This window comes from Zootermopsis nevadensis, unplaced genomic scaffold, assembly GCF_977971745.1.
Source record: "Zootermopsis nevadensis isolate Lab colony 2312 unplaced genomic scaffold, Znev_1.0 Znev_ptg000009l, whole genome shotgun sequence".
Taxonomy (NCBI): domain Eukaryota; kingdom Metazoa; phylum Arthropoda; class Insecta; order Blattodea; family Termopsidae; genus Zootermopsis; species Zootermopsis nevadensis.
The window spans coordinates 2,236,211-2,253,898 of record NW_028259141.1 but is presented as its reverse complement, the minus strand read 5'-3'; the positions used below and the strand labels follow the sequence as shown (position 1 = coordinate 2,253,898).

Sequence of the window (17,688 nt, the reverse complement as noted above, 5' to 3'; positions counted from 1 at the left end):
TCGTACTACATCCGGTTCGCCCGCTATTGACACAGTCTGGAAACTTTCCGATCGCACTTCGTATATATGTCATCATAAAATATAAGTCACTGTAAGTGACTGTACGTACTGTAAGTATAAGTGACTGTACAATTTACTGGTCTGTAGCAATGCATAATCTCCACTCCTAAAAGTTGTAATACAAGTCTTTAACTTCGATGTTAACACCATCATCATATTTGCAATTTCTACCACACGGAACGAGTTTCACGCAAATCTGCTGAAATGTTTACGACCGTTGTACATTACATACGCCGATCTCCAATAATTCATCAGTCATTGTAATCAAACAGAGGAATAAATATACATTTTATCTGGTCACCAAAATGCTATTTTGCATTCACACGTGAACCTAACAAAAATCACATATTCCTTCAATAACTAACACTACTGCCACTATCTTAAGAATTCAGAGGGCATTACTGGTATCGTTGAACGCATAGCATTGAAACATGTAGAGGTAAGACGACCTTCAATAACAAAAAAATCATTAAAATGGGACTAATGCACAAGTTATAATGGGACAGGGTATGCGTGACGGTACAAACACGTAAACATACATATCATTTTACAACCTCACTTATAAAATAAGCAATGAAGGCTAAAAATATATATTAAAAGGCAAATTACTTTAGCAATAAATATTACTCACCCCTTGACAAGCCCTGATGGGCCAATCTGTGTTGCAAACATCAGGTTGAATTCTATGGGTTCAGTCACTTCATTGCCAGTGAGTGGGGACCGGATACTGTATTTTTCCAACACTGCACTCATCTCATCTTTTGTCATGCCATCAAGCTACCAAACGCAATAAAACCATACCTGACAACACTCAACAAATTATATGACCCTGCCACGTAGTTCCAATGGTGCCAATATGAAAGAATTCCAAAAAGACATCAGCAGCAGGAGACAGACAGCCCACATGCTTTCTTAAAAAATGTTTAAAATCATTTTATAAATAGACGACACAAAGATTAAAGGATAAATTCATTTTAGGCACACATCTGACAACGTTCTTTCTTACTGACAGGCTAGCACAAACATCTGCAAAGATGCAATATATTTATTTTAAGCTCGACAATCATGGCCAGTGGATAATCAATGAATTGATTTAAGAAAATAACTAGCTACTAAAAAACTGGTAAACACAATGATTGGTCATTTAATCATTAAAGCCTAATTGTTAGAGCATTAAGATTTCTGTCTTCTGGGTTGTTGCGCTGTGTAGTCTGGTAGATGTTTACCAACGTTTCGGAGGTCATACTGCCTCCATCATCAGGGCGATGAATTCAGTATGACCTCTGAAACGTTGGTAAACATCGACCAGACTACACAGCGCAACAACCCAGAAGACAGAAATCTTCATCGCCCTGATGATGGAGGCAGTATGACCTCTGAAACGTTGGTAAACATCGACCAGACTACACAGCGCAACAACCCAGAAGACAGAAATCTTCATACTCGCCACTGTGAAAACCTCAAATCATACATGTTAAAGCATTCTTTATACCTGTATAAAATCTTGATAAACTCTAAAAATGACTAAGCAAACAAAGTCTATGTTTGTAATTACTCTGACTATTATGTCCTGGCACTCATCTCTGACGGCCTGACCAGTTTTCTTGTCAGCAGCGACTTTCTCGAGGTGAGCTTTAATCAAGTGGTCCAAGCGAAAACACTCTCCATTGACCACATCCTTCACCATAAGATCCGCAAATCTATCCACATGCCCTGATGCCCTGAAAGCACACACAACGCTCTGGTCTGACAAGACAAACTTCTATACGTATTCCAACTATGTGGGATTTTAATACGAAAAGGACGAAGTGAGATACGGCAGCGTTCCGCCTTATATCGTGTTAAAGATACCTGTTACCATCACGCTACATGGGGGCACTGCTTATTTTTCACTTTCAGGACATATCCAATTCAAACACAAGGCTTGAAGAAATTATTCAGAGGGAAGGTTTTTCCAGAATTTTTCTTTATTCAAAGGCTAGAGACAAACCACACGACCAAGAAAATTTAATAAAAAAATAACAAAGAAGAAACAACACAGAATTCAAAAAGAGCAGAAAGGTATATCCTATAATTAAACACACTTCTAAATCTAGTCTTCATTATGATAATTCCAAAATATTTTATGATCTTTCATAGTGCAACTGCTGCCTTGTAGTAGTAGATACTGCTTGAAGCAAAGATGAAATTTTGCACTAAACATTTTAAAAATTTAAAATAATTATCTCAGTATCTAAAGTTCTGTCTGAAACAGTTCCTATTTAGTCAATATTTAGCTGTTCCGTAATTTAGTATTCACAGACACGATCACCTGTGCATGATCGTCACTATCCACTTTCTTATTATCTAAGAATGTCGAGGTATAACACAAATTTTATTTACCTTAGTGAATATGTTGGAAAATCAAAAAGATAATGGAAGACAAATAACATAAAAGGAATAAGAAATAACCAATATGTTTATACGCATAATCCTTTTTTGCAGATAGTTATCACCTATAAAATAATTAACACTACAGAATGCCACAAAACAAAGATTCAGCAAACAGCAAACAAACACTAAAATAAGGTAGGAGAAAAGAGCAATCGAAAATAGCTAGGATATGCAAGTATGGAAAATGAAGCAGAACAAACATTTATCAAATCTAAAACTTCTTGACGATGGTGAAGAGTCAATTGAATAAAAATTTCCTTGGATATTATCCATCGTCTAGTAAATATAAAATGTAGAACAACGTTTCGGAGATGAGACTCTATCTCCGTCTTCAGGTTCCTACGCAGTTGGGCCCACTAGATAGAGCTAATCCGGAGATAGGGATTAGCTCTATCTAGTGGGCCCAACTGTGTAGGAACCCTGAAGACGGAGATAGAGTCCCATCTCCGAAACGTCGTTTTACGTTTTATATTTACTAGACGATGGATAATATCCAAGGAAATTTTTATTCAAGAACAAACATTCTTCACAATATTGAAACAGAGGCATCAACCATAGTGACAGAACGCCCCAACTCATAGGTCAAATAAATATTCCATTCAGATTAAAAATACACTCACCCAAATTATAACATACGAGGGGCAGTCAAAAGGTTCCCGGAATTGTGGTATAGCACTGTAATGGTAGGACATATGGCAACGCTTACCTAATCACCTTCAAAGTAGGACCCTTACCCACACACACACTTGCTCCATTGATCCTGCCATTGGTGGAAGCACCGGCGGAAGGCTTCGTTTGGAATCTTCTGGAGTTCGGCCGTCGCATTCGATTTGATGTCCTCCATGGTTGCGAAACGCGTCCCCTTGAGGCCCATTTTCAGAGTATGGAACAGCCAGAAGTCACTCGGAGCGAGATCCGGAGAGTATGGTGGTTGGGTGATGACAGGAATGCTTTTCTCGGCAAGGAATTGCTGCACAACCAGCGAGGTGTCGAAGTGTGTGTGCGCGCGCGCAAGGGTCCTACTTTGAAGATGATTAGCTAAGCATTGCCATATTTCCTACCATTACAGTGCTATACCACAATTCCGGGAACTTTTTGACTGCCCTACGTATAACAGTCCACCTGAACCAATCATTAACATAAAGAGAAAAGGACAAAATACTGTAAGTAATCACAAATATGGATAGATTTTTGGAGCACACTTTCAATGGAAAAGGTTTTAAAGAATTACAGACTTGAAAGAGGTCTGAATCATGAATCCATCACTACTCATACAACTCTTTGAAACATAAAAGGCAAATTATACCTACTAAGGACTGATATTACACAGCATAAATGACAGGACTACAAATGATGAATAGGAGATGATGTGGAAAGAAATGGCTGTGGCCTATTTCAAGCCAATATGCCAGTATTTGCCTTGATTAACTGAAGATCACACTGCTTCTGAACAGCCCGTCTCAGGACCAAGATCTGAACCCAGGTCTCTTGAATGCACAAGAGTGCTGTCTTCTCAATCACAATGTTTAGTGCCAAATATGGACGAGGAGATGAAAAACAAAGGAAGATTACAAAGTCAATGTAGAAAACGGAAAAAGGGAGGAGAAAAGAGACATGAATTCTTGTTAACTGCCATCATTATGCATAGGCGACTATACTAACTACCAGAACATGTGTAAGGTCAGATGAGATGAGAGGTGACAAATGACTGTTAGCTGGAAATGATACGAGAAAACGTAATCATGTTCTTTCTCAAGGCCCTTGAAGTACTGAACACAACCAGGATCTGTGCTGCTTCTTAGTCATTCACAAACTATCTGGTCTCTACAACTCTGTGATTTCCACTCAAATGGCTTATTAATCATCTTAATGATGGAGGCAGCAGGGACCTCTGAAACGTTGGTGGACATCTACCAGACTACGCAGCGCAGAAGACAGCAATCTATCATTAATTATGTATGTTACTGTTATAGGTCGCTCTGCTGGAGAAAGGTCGCAGTCTCACAGAAGGAAAGAGAATCACAACGAATAGAAAGAAATGGCGCTCCTTAACCCTCGACACCGATAGGTTCAAGAGGACGGCTTGAGCTAAGTGTTATAGGTTGTAATGCCATGTGGGACTACTACATCTTTCTTTACTCAGGGCTCAAGATGGATCCACATGAAGTTAGAAACCAAAATATCATCATCTTCACTATTGCGAGAACCTCAAAACATGTATTACGGATTGTATGAACCTACTTCAGAACTGGTTCAGGCGTGAGAATGGAACAGTCCACTTCCAGCATCTGTTCCTCCAGTACAAAGAAACTGCGCCAGGCATTCAGAATATTTGCTTTGAGTGCACATCCCATCGGGCCGAAGTCAAACTGCCCAGTTATACCTATAAACACACAGAAGTGGTGACACTTTAACCTTTATCTTACTAGTGTTCCCGGCCTGGGAACGTAAATTGTGTAGTCAGTCCTATGAGCGTTCCCGGAGGGGACCTCAAAACTTCCAACATTGTAAGTAGACTTGGCTACGTCTTTTGGCCTCTTTTAGGGGCTGCAAATATTGAATCACTTTCCCTAGGGTTCTGACAAGTTCAACCTGAGCTGTCGACCAGGGAAATATAACCATAAACAGCAACAAACATTGTTATTGTCAAGTGGGTTTCGGCTTCATTTTCAGGCCCCCTATTCAAAGCTTCTCACATTCCTCGGCATGATGGGTGAGAAATATTTTGTGTATCCACTGAAGTAGCTGAAACAAATTTTTCTGTGTGGTCATTAGTTCACAACCATGTCGATTGAGCTTCAAAAGAACAAAGTAAAGTTATTAAGGCCTATTTAGGCAATTAAGATATTAACTGCATTTCAAAAAACTCCTATGTATTCTATGTTCTATTCGAATAAATATGGCTTTTATTTCGTCAATTTATCATGTTTACTTTAGATAATATTAAAGTTTTCCGTACAGCGTGCACAAAATTTTAAAAACCTGCAAAGAAACTCTGTAGGGCTGCTACCACTATGCCATTTAAATTCCAGTCGTTTAAAGGTTAAAATAGCAGTTTGTAATGCAAAAAAGATGCATGCTTATGCCTGTAAGAATCATCCAAATTTGATTACGTTTCCCTACAAAGACTCGGACCACATAAAAATCTCTGCAACAAATGTATGAAGAGCATTATTAAATGTAACTTCAATTAAAATATTCTTTATATTGCTCATATTTAACAAAACATAACAAAGTAAGATAATGGAATGATAGTTAAGCTTAAAAATTATAAAACAGTAAAACAATAAGTGTGTCGCCCTCAATGGACTAGCCACTGAACCCAAGGTTGGCAGGTTCAATCCCAGCTGAGATCAATGGATTTGTAAGGGTGATAAAAATCCATTGCACAACTTCCTTCAGAGGGGAAGTAAAGCCGGCGGTCCCATGTCGTAGATTTACGGCATGTAAAAGAACCTTACGAGCATGAACGAGATGTTTTGTAAGCAAAATTCAATGGTCATTTCTCGCCGAAGTCTCCTGATTAACTGCTAGATGGCTCTGGCAGTCAAATAAAGATTGAATATAAATTGTGCAGAGGCAGTGGGCTGGTCACTCATTACTCATAAATGCACACTTCAAGAAACCTCCAAAAAGGAGGCGGTGAAAACCTACAACCGGGTTGAAGAGCATAGAAACAACAACAAAACAATAAGTGTAACAAGATTTACAAAACTGAATAACCTCCGTATATGGCAAATGACTGGTCAAAGAAAAACCTTCTTCTCAGTAAATCCTCCATCTTTGCTCTGTCAAATGTAACTGCTGATGGAACCAATGACAGCTCCTTATCTTCTAGAGTCTTTTTCCTTATCTTCAGCTCTGCCACTGCTTTTTTAACATCCAGCTCTGGAGCTCCAGCAGCCTTCAAGTTTCGAACCAGGTCACCCTACAACAATGCCACAAGTACGGGGTAACAACAGCATGTTGGGATCTTGCAGTCAATGACAGAGTGAAATCTACCTCATTTTGACAAAGTTTTAATCAAGTATAACTAGCAAATTTGAAGATTGCTGTCTTATGGGTTGCTGCGCTGCGTAGTCTGGTAGATTTCATCGCCCTGATGACGGAGCAGCATGACCTCGGAAATGATGGTAAACATCTACCAGACTACACGGCGCAACAACCCAGAAGACAGAAATCTTCAGACTCACCGCCATGAAAATCTCAAATCTTTACCAGAAACTAAACATTCATCACTGCTTATATCAGTGCCAACTACTAGTCACAAATCTGAGCCAGAATCATGTATCTCCCACTCCTACAACCCATTTTTCTTTAATATCCAAATCAGTATCGCGCTCTCATATTCTCCTCATTCTTCCAAGAGGCTATAAATCACTGTCTTCCAAGATATTGTGCCATGTAGTCTGGTAGAAGTTTCCTTACATTTCAGAGGAGCTTTCTGCCTCCATCTTGAGGGCAATAAGTAAACTGTGCATGAGGAATAGGTTTGAAATAAAGCAACCAGTCAGATAAGGTAGAACCTTTGCTGGACGACTGAGGAAGAGGGTCTCACATCTCAACCAACTCCTCACATGCTGCTTACTCATCACCCAGACGATAAAGGCAGCAAGTACCTCTCAAACATTGGTAAACCTCTATCAGACTACACAGCGCAACTTGCTAGATGACAGTCGTCAAGCTCGCCACCATTAGAACCTAAAATCTCACCTTCTACGAGGTCTTTTCCAAGTTGTTTTCAAAATTCTGCAAATTCTTGTCTCTACCAACAGAAATACAAGCCCAGCCCATCTTAAGAACCTACTTTTTCAAGGTTGTATTTTATATTTTCCAGAGTACTTCTTTTATCAAATGATTATAATTTATGATCTTCCTGCAGGAAAGACGCAGTTTCATAACCACGCAGAACTTCCACCAAAATTACTATACACAGGCTGTTAAAAAGTTCAGAGGTGCATAATAAGTCACTTGTCTTACTTCTCTCAATTTTAGCGAGAATTTTGGTTTTGTTCATTATCATATTTCCCTGAAATTTTGAAACATCTTCAAACGATTTATTACTTACGAGTAGGAGCTATACCTCCTCTCCCCCCCAAGTGCCTACATTGGATTTAGTAAAACAGCTTTACTTACTTAGTTCACTAGTTTATTGCAGATGTCATTTCAGTGTTATGTTAACATATTCAGTTTTACTATGAAGTTGTGTGACATTAATCGACATGTTCTTGGGAGCCAGGGCAGCTCAGTAAGCAAGACTATGGGCTGGACGACCTAGGTTCTATCCCCGACAGGGAAAGACAATTTTTCCTCTACTTTCTGCATCCAGACCAGCACTGGGGCCTACCCAGCCACATGTCCAATGGATAACAAGGCCCCTTCCTGGGGTTAAAGCGCGGCCAGGGCGCGACGCTGACCATTCACCCTTATCTAGTAAGTAAAGTAAAGTTTGTCCCACTATACGCCATGTAGGCGTTTGGGGTGAGTGGAGGTATAGCTCCTCTCTTCCTTGACCTCGGCACTAGATGGGGGTGAGTGGTCAGCATCACGCTCCGGCCGGCTTTACCCCCGGGAAAGGACCCCGGTACCCATTGTAGAGGAGGCTGGGTGGGCCCCAGAGCCGGTCTGGACACAGAGGCTAGAGGAAAAATCCTCTGCCCCCGTCGGGGATCGAACCCCGGTCGTCCAGCCCGTAGCTAGTCACTATACTGACTGAGCTATCCCGGCTCATACCCTTATCTAGTGCTGAGGTTAAGAATGAGTAGGAGCTTCACCTCCTCTTCCCCCAAGTGCCTACACTGCATGTAGTGGGACAGATTTACCTTTTTTTTTTGCTTTATTTTTATTTATCGAGGTGAAGGTTTACTTTCCGTGTTATAGCATTTGTTAACAATGGCGTGCAGTCTGCTGCTACAATGGATGAAGTAGACCCCCACTTGAAGATGATACACTCATAACACATCATGTAAATGACATCACCATATGTAAAGTGAGTTTCATCTCTTATACATATATATTTAATATTAAACATTACTAAGAAAGTCTGCTTTTCTAACCTGTAAAAGAATTGTTACATTATTTCTTACTTTACACATATTCTAACGAAAAATATCATACCATAAATAACCAACTAAAATAATTCCCTTCCTCACTCCATGGAAGAGTCATCCTTGAAAAGACAACAGTCGCTATCCTAGTCAAGGCATATCCCACCTTTTATGGAACTCAAAGGTTCATTATCATGTTTCCTTATAACATTTCTTAAAATTTTGGTTTTTTATAGTGAACAGTTGTTAACACTTCCACCCAAGAACCAAAGTGGGGGACCACCCTTTGTAGGCTGTCTGCAACAGTTTATACAGTACATTTACAGCTATCCTACATAGACTGAGGCCTTCTAATCAATCTGCAACCAGAAGATGCGTCATTCCATGGTGACAAGGGGTTCAAACAACATGGCTGATTGTTACTGGCATACATAATTACCCAATTAAGGCATTTATTCAGTTAGAGCCCTTCCTCATTCTCTTGGACTATCCTGATGGCACATTCCAGATAAAAAGTTAAAAGCAATTCAGATGAAACATGCCACTGTTTGAGCCAATTGAAAACTGGAAATTCAGACAGAAGTTTAGCTACACAAACCTTACTACACTTCATGAAAACACATTTTAATGAACCTAATATGTCTCTCGGGTGATCTACATCTTAAAATAGATACATTAAATGGCCGTCAAGTTGGTACAGTTTTTTAATACCCTGAAATGTTTAACAGATAATGAGTTCAATACTTTCTAGGGACTTCAATCTCCTGACTTATAATACCAAGGTACCAAGACCCTAAGTCTTAAATCGAAGAGCCCTAAGACTTAAATTGAAGACATACTGAGACATAAAACTTTATAAGCATATAAACTACTTCTCAGGACCCACAAAGAATACCAACCTAAAAGATATTATTATAAGTCTTTCCTAAATTAAAATATTATATCAAAGGCTTCTGTAAATTACAGGAAACAGCAACATGGTATTGGAAGAAAACATTTCAAATACAAATACAGGTTTAACAGACGACCAACTGCTGGTATGTGTTACTGGAAACTATTTACATGCTTCTAAGAACTACACAAGGCAACGGTTAATCATGCATTGCAACATGAAGCATGAAGGGCCATTGAAACAATCATCCTATATGAGCTACTGCATGCAACAAGTTTAGATACTGTTATCATTACAATTTCTTGCCATACAAGGAGGAAAACTCCAAGAAAAGGGAGCTCTAACAGGGAATGAGACATTCTTTGGCTGCAGAGTGAACACAATGCAATATTAGGTTATGTATTACCTGTTGCTTGAAATGTATAATGAGAAGCACGCAAGGCAAACTCCAGTTCAGACAAGGAAAACAGAATACCATGAGTGGCCATAAAAACCAATTTGGAAAATATCTATTTATTCCATCATGCAAACAAAGGTAAGTTTGTAAATAGAATAGTGAAAAAATACTAACCATAAGGGGATAATTTTACACCATGGAACACAAGATGGAATGACATATTTGTTTCAATTAATGAGCTTTGACAAAAATATTACCAATATCAGACAAAACCAACACACCTGTTCTTTAACAGATGCCCTTAAAGGAGCCAATATCTCTTCCATTTTCGGATCTGCCATTCCGTCAACAGTAAACTGGAGTCTGACTTTTCGATGTTTCTTCTTAGACCCCCACGTACTAATACAAAACACTGACGTCCTGTGTAACTTTCGATAATGAGAGAGTGGTGCGTGGACACTACAAAGAAACTGTATACCGGAACTGAACACCCAAGAGATTGGTTTCATCTGTCAGAACGCATTCCACGTTGACACAATTTTGTGCAATGCCGTCTCCAATCACTATATGGAATGCGGCAAAACGTAATTCTTGCCGGCCATACACACTTGGTCAAAAAAATGACATTAGCTACTATTTATTCGAGTTATAATTTACTATTCGATAGTATTTAGTATTCGATAATGTCCATCTTTTAAAACCGAGTGTCGTCAATACCAATATGTGAAGTGAAACTCATCCTGAAAGCGATCAATAAAGGCTGATTGGTATCCGTAAATTGTAGAATTACAAGAAGTTTCCCCATTATCAAAGAGACAGCATACGTTCATTGCGAAGAGAAGGAGTGGAAAACGCATATATAAAAACTATATTCAGGAGAAATACAATGTTAGATTCTGAAACGTTGGCATACCGTAGGATGGAAAAAAATTAGCAACGATCATAAATGTTTGTACCACAGAGTATACAGACTAGATATATGTTACTTTAAAAGCCCTAATGTTGGTATAACCCAGGATTTACCAGCCAAACCTAGGTTTTACTAAACAGTGCTGGTGAAAGGCCGAAAAAAGAATTATTCACGTCTTATTTCGGGGTTTTACCATTCGTTGTTGGTAAAATCCCATATTCCACGAGAAGACTGTAAAAGTAAAGCATAAATTTAGTAACTGACTCTTGTAATCGACACTTTTTTATATTTTCGGTTCCATAAACTACAAGTTTAGAAACATACATTCCTTTTCTAAGTTGTATTTTTAAAAAATTTAACAGAAGCCAAAGTATTAGATAAAAACATTGAGAGAAATATAAAAATTGTTAAATAAAAAAAAATATATGTATATAGAGACAACTCGCTGAGATGGGTCTCGAGAAAATACATAACTCGAGAAACGCCAGTCTTCCACACCAGTAATCCAAGCAACAGCTGTCATCAGGTAGCAGCTCTCTGATTAATAACTTGCCCAATCGGTTTTCTTCCTCTATGTCTCTCCTGTCATCCTGCCAAGAAAGACTCAGTTACTCACTTTACTTTATTACGTCATTGACCAGTAATCGTCTATGGCATAAACAAATGAGTATGAACTGCTGTAAGCTAAACAACATTTCTGTAAGCAAAGTGTACTTCGTCGTTCTTGTTACAAAATTTTTTCAAGTGTATTCCATACCGGAAAGCACACAATATCCTTGTGCGTACTTTTCAACGTGCATTTGTTGTCGTTGTTTCTTGGCTGTACAGCCAGTTTGTAGGTTTTAGCCACTTCCGTTGTCGGAGGTTTCTTGGTGATGAAGTGTGCATTATCGAGTAGTGAATGACCAGCTCACTGACTCTGCACAATTTCTACTCAATCCTGATTTTGTCTGCTAGAGCCATCTAGTACAGAATCAGGAGAGACTTGAGTGAGAAATGGCCACTGAATTTTACTTATGGAACATCTCATTCATGCTCGTAAGGTTCTTTCATATGCCGTAAATCTAATACATGGGGCCGCCTGCTTTACTTCCCCTCCGAAGGAAGTTGTGCTACGGATTTCTATCACCTTTAAAAATCCATCGACCTCGGCCGGGATTGAACCCGCGAACCTTGGTTCCAGTGGCGAGCATACCAACTACTAGTCCACGTACATTAAAGGCATTGAATCCGTCTTGTTCAATGGTTTCCACTTTGGCCACTAGACCGCAGCACCTCACTGCCTACGTCACGAATTTCCTCATCCGTCAATTTGTCATCACCGCCCGTAGATTATTCAAAAGTGCGATTTTGAAGTCGGGAAGAATGGCATAACCTACACATTAAATTTCATCCAAATCCGTCCAGTGGTTCTCGAGTTGAAATGGCTGGACAGACATAACCCTGCAAACTGCAACTCACCACATCTTGAAGTTTCTCATTGCACAAACAAAGGAAATCAGCTCAGTAAGTAAAGCTGTCTCGCTTACACACCATGACGTGCTTGGGGCGAGGGGAAGGGGGAGAAGAGAGCTGATACAGTTTTTATTCATTTTTGTTCTCGGCACAGAATGTGAGTCAGTTGTCAGCATTCCGTACTAACTGGGCGTGCTTTATCCGCCAGGGAAAAGGAAATTAACTCATTATCTATTCTAGAACAATCAGGCGTCCGTCTGTGACCTCAACAAAAACAGAATAATATGAATTTTGCGTGGAAACACCAACTGATCTGAAATGCATATTGAAGGAAAAATAATAATATTGGAAACGTTAAAAAAAAACACAACTCAAAACATTTACTCCACGATATGTTTCCGTCCACGGTTTGCAAATGTTGTTTTATAACGAATTTTACGATTTCTGATTGAATGTGGAAATTACGAATTGTTTAGAAATTTGTAGTTGGATGTAATGCTAATTAGTGTGTGGTGTTCCACCTGAGTTATCCGTATGAACGGCAAAAGTTATAGCCGAACTCAATGAAGTAACTTCCGAGAATTAAAAACAGCGACAGACAGCCCCTGGAGTTCTGAATATTAGTTTTTCCACGGTTGCCTGCCTGTCAGTTTGTTCTCATGTAACAACTAGAGACGCAGTGCGATGTTCTGTGAAAATTAATCAGTTCATCCTTGTAATAATGACGCGTTGAGTTTTCTTTGGAGAATAAAATAAATTCTTAGGCATTATTTAGAAATAGCTCAGCTTTAACGGGTTAAAATATCACTGAATATTTGCAAGAAAATCTGCCCAACTTCTGAAGTTTCTTGCGGATATTGGAATTTTTAATCCAAATGTCGCGGTCACAGTTAGTGTCTTCTTGTATCTTCCACAATCCTCTATTTTTTTTAATCTTCATTCAACGCAGTTTCGAGTAGATATGCGACCCTACTGGAAAGCAGCCAAATGAAACAGAAGAGAACTACGAAGCGTTCGCTATTGAGGCGAGTGGATCAGTGACTCGGCTACACTTCTTCCAGTTGTTGTTAAATTTACACTGAAGCTGGCGCTGGTGTTGCGTTACGTCAGTGATACTGATTGCGCGATGTATTTTCGAGAACGTCAAAGATTCTTCTCGAAACACCTAGAAAACCGCGTACTAAATTCTTCGTGATTTCTTTTCTATTAATTTCATACCATGCCAATTAAATAATTTAGAATAATATAAATTTAATGTGACTCTATAATGGTAAGCCTAGCAATATAGCAAACATTTTGAAAAAAATATTAAAGCACTGTAGAGTTGTCATATAAATGAGAACGTTCGTCTACAGATCTCACATTCAAAACAATTTTGAGTGGATGTTTTTCTCGGTCTGTCAGAATTAAATTAACCTCTTTTTTTTTAGATTTGGTTTCTGGTATTACAATATTATGAACTTAAACAAATGTTTTTTTGAATCTTGGAAGTCGCAACCCTATTCGTGTGCTCATGATTAATCGATTTGTTCAGGGAAAATATATGTATCGATATAAAACAATGCTACTCTTAGATAGGTATCTAAGGTACAGCATATTCCTCGGTAAATTTAAATTAAACAGCCCTTAATTCAACGTGCTTTTTCACGGCCATCACACAAAAAGTAATTAACAATAAACAGTGTGATCGATTAACAAGCAAGGAATTCAGCTGACAACTGTAATACGTCAATGGTACGAAAATGTAGGCGGTATCCTACCTGCATTTCTGCCTTTGAAGATGAAAGACACACTTGTCTGCCTAACGTTGGTTACCACCCACTCACAAAAGGTTTGGAGTGTTAAAACTCTGAGAGCACAGTCGACATGTGGGGGGGAAAGGCTGCTAGTCCATGGCTCTTTCTACCTGACTCTTCAAACAGCATTTCAGAACACACATTTTCACTTTGTGACGCTTGAACGAGATCGATACAGAAGTCGTACTCGGTTCGTCAACATCAACACTCGAGAAGAATTCTCGCTTCAATTAACTGCCCAACTCAGATCGAATTTCACTGTTTGACTTGGAAATAATCAGAACAAGTTCGACTTGAGATTCTCAGCGCGGAGAGTAGCAAGATGGCTGTCGTCTAGGTTGTAACGCAGTGTAGTCTAGTAGAAGTTTACAGGCGTTTCAGAGGTACTTGCTGGCTCCATCATCAGGGGGATGAGTGGGGGTTCTAACTTTGGCACATTACAATCATACAACTTTACATACCATGTAGTGTATTGGAATATAAAAATAAACATACAAACAAACTGTTTACACTACAAATCACAGTGTTTTAATGGATCTAATGTAATTTATAGTGTAAACAGTTGATACATCGTTAAATATTCTTTAAAAAAAATACAATTCTGTTGAGCAATGATTTTGGTCAATATCCTTACGTCATATCTAACAGAGGAGGGAGGTTTTACCTGAAGATGGTAGCAGAGATAGCTCCCGAAACGAAATGGTATTGTTTTAGAACACTAAAAAATAAATCAGTTCCAGAGAATCAGCATTACTGAACAAAGTTTATGTAAGTTGATAGAAAACACGACAGGATGCTACACGACTGAATTATGACGTCACCCAAATTATTTTTAGATTCCATGTCGAAAAGTTAGTATTCAAAGATTAATTATTCTGAACTGTAGAATATAAGGTATGATAAGAATATTTTCGGGCTAAATATATTTTCTATAATTGACTTATTTATCAGTTACTATCTGATCTTTGTTTGCAACCCGATGCGAAGAGCCTGGGAATTCTATTATCTTTGAAATCCGTTACACAAGCTCTGTGGTTTGAATTTTTTGAAATTTTAGACTTTGATCACGATATATATCTTCGATTTGGGTACTGACTTGAATTTTGTGAAGAAAAATACGTAGGACTGCTTTTATAGAAGTGCGGGTGGATGTCGGATAATAATTTTAACAAGAAATCCTTATTTGTTTAAATATTGTCAGTCTAATCACAATAAAATTCCTATTAAATATTAAAATATTACTATAATTAACATTTAAATATTTAAAATATATTAAATGATGTTCTCTATCGAAATGTTCGATTTTACATCTAATGTAGATTAATGATTAGACTGACAAGATTTAAACAAATATATATTTATCACAATATGACGCAACTTTATCATCTCAAGAAATCCTTGTAATGTCAACAAACAATGTAGAAATGTGATGGTTAAAGCAGTCTCAAATGTGACATTATTTCTCAGAACCTTTTAACATCCGACCTTGAAGTCTATACTTCAGAGCATCAGTGTAAAGACGTCTATAGATTTGACAGCAGTCTCGTCGACGAAAAAAGTGTTTAAACCTTCAGTTACTCCAAAGTCTGTAACACTGGTTTATTACGTGTTCTTTGCACGATATTAATAAATTTAAAGGAAACAAAGCTTATCATATCTGTCTGTTTTCCGTTTGTCCACAATGATTCAACTCGAGTACTGCTGGACGGATTTGGGTGAAATGTGGCATGGACTTCATGTCATTAGGGATTTTTCAATTTCAATCAGGAATGCCAACATGACAGACGAACAAATTTGTGAGGTTGAAGGGGGGGGGGAGGTAGACTCTAAGGCCAATAGGGTCATACGACAATGTTTTATTTTATTTAGTGTTCTGTCTGACGACAGGTCCATATGAACAGGATCCTTCCATCCTTTTCTCGGACTGGGACCTGTTCATATACGTTCTTGGCAGATGATCCAGAAGTGGTTTGCCACTGCCTTCTTCTGTGTGTGAATGGAGTAATTGTTGGGATGCCACGGAGGAAAACTCCGTGTTGCCTAGACCACGGCCTTGCCCAACACAAGTTATAAATTCGGGCACCGCCGGGAATCGAACCCGAGACCCCAGGATTACAAGGCCAGCGTTCTAACCGCTAGACCACCGTGGCTACTACGACAATGTATAGGTACAAATTTTCTGCAAATACGAAAAGTTGGTATAGTAATTCTTTGAAAATCTAAAATATGAAAATGACGGATACATAAAAAAATATATTTCTACTTTACCAGGATCGATCCTACACTTACGAGTCTAGTACGCTAATACATCGCTATTGGTTTGCTTAATACTTTAAAACTGCATGATTTGTAAAACTGGGAACATAATTTGTCTAAGGGGAGAATGTGTAAATGGCGGTTACTTAAGGGAAAAACTAGTTAAAACGAAAATTATAAGCAAAGTTAAAACTTTATATAAACTGGCATTTAGTCTGAAGTGTCTACTTCTTAAGTATGCAGTATAAAATACGTTCAACGTAACAAAAATTCTGTAGGAAATGATAACTGACCGGTATTTCCCACCCTTAGGGGTAATGACTTTCAATATTTCAGCTTCAAGATGGCACTGAAGTAAATAAGAGTGGGTAAAATGTGTTTTCTTAGAAAATAATAAGCATATATCGTAGTTTACAAAATGTGTACACACCAAAATCATTTGAACGTACAAATTCTAACAGAATGTTAAGATATGAGTCTTCAGTAACCTTTTTCATTTTGTATTTCTCCTTCTCAAACACGGAACACAAAGATAACCATCCATAAATTCCCAGCCACTGCATTCTGCATGTGCCCAGATACCACAGCCTGTGAATTTATACCAGATTTCTCCGTCTTTCCCAAATGTTTCACAAATTAAACATTTTTTCGAAATCTGTTTCTATGTCATCATCTTCATTTTCGTCTTCTAATGAAGTCCAGTTTTTCTTCAGATTCTCTCTTGGAGGCTTGTTTCCTTATTCCTTGACCGCCATTACCCTAAACGCATAACCTCAAAAGAAAAGCGTGTTCCCGTGAAATAGCACATATTTATACATAACCATCTACGCAGTTATAACATCCATCTCTCACGTGTTATGTACACCCACAAGAAAAATTAATATAATTCACAGAAAGTAAACTCACGTCAGACATTTCAATGCAAAGTATTACATCACAGGAGCACAAAACAGACACGTGCAGCCATCTCTGTGACTGCACCAGAAGCAAATGCCGGAATTCGCTGTTGCACTTCACTGAATCAAGCACTAGGTGTCAGCACTAGTTTGAAGCGTCTATCTGGTACCGTTCGTCAGAAAAGTGCCTGACCGACATTACCCCTTCCTCCCCTACATGTTCGGATATTAATAATATTCAAATCCACAATCTCTGATAAGGACATCAACTTATTATCTTAAAAATGGTAAGCAATACGACCATTGCACTTAATAAAACAGTCTCTAATAACAGCTTACAAGTTTCATGTTGCATTGCATTGCAGATGCCTTCCAACCACTACAAAATTATAATAAGCATCTACAGTTCTTAAAGGACCTTCGAGGTTCCTTACCTATTTAAACATTTGTAGGATACCTTGGATAAGAGATCAACAAGGCATCTACCTAGACAGGGCAGCACAACGTAGAAAAATGCCTTGACAGTGATTCGAACCCACGCCCCCA

General features: G+C 38.5%; 1 protein-coding gene across 2 annotated transcripts in view; it reads right to left on the bottom strand.

Moving 5' to 3' along the window:
• Positions 1–17,688, bottom strand: part of LOC147874315 (glycine--tRNA ligase-like) — a 55,574-nt gene that overhangs the window by 15,000 nt on the left and 22,886 nt on the right. Inside the window, exons 1-5 of one of the 2 annotated variants that reach the window (XM_087345779.1) lie at positions 10,111–10,701; positions 6,217–6,421; positions 4,735–4,876; positions 1,616–1,781; positions 692–837 (exon numbers count right to left, since the gene is read on the bottom strand). In XM_087345779.1, coding sequence (XP_087201905.1) covers positions 692–837; positions 1,616–1,781; positions 4,735–4,876; positions 6,217–6,421; positions 10,111–10,338 — 887 coding nt within the window. In that variant the 5' untranslated portion in view covers positions 10,339–10,701. Of the gene's footprint in view, positions 1–691; positions 838–1,615; positions 1,782–4,734; positions 4,877–6,216; positions 6,422–10,110; positions 10,702–17,688 lie in introns of those variants that run through there. The other variant, XM_087345780.1, reaches the window with a different exon arrangement.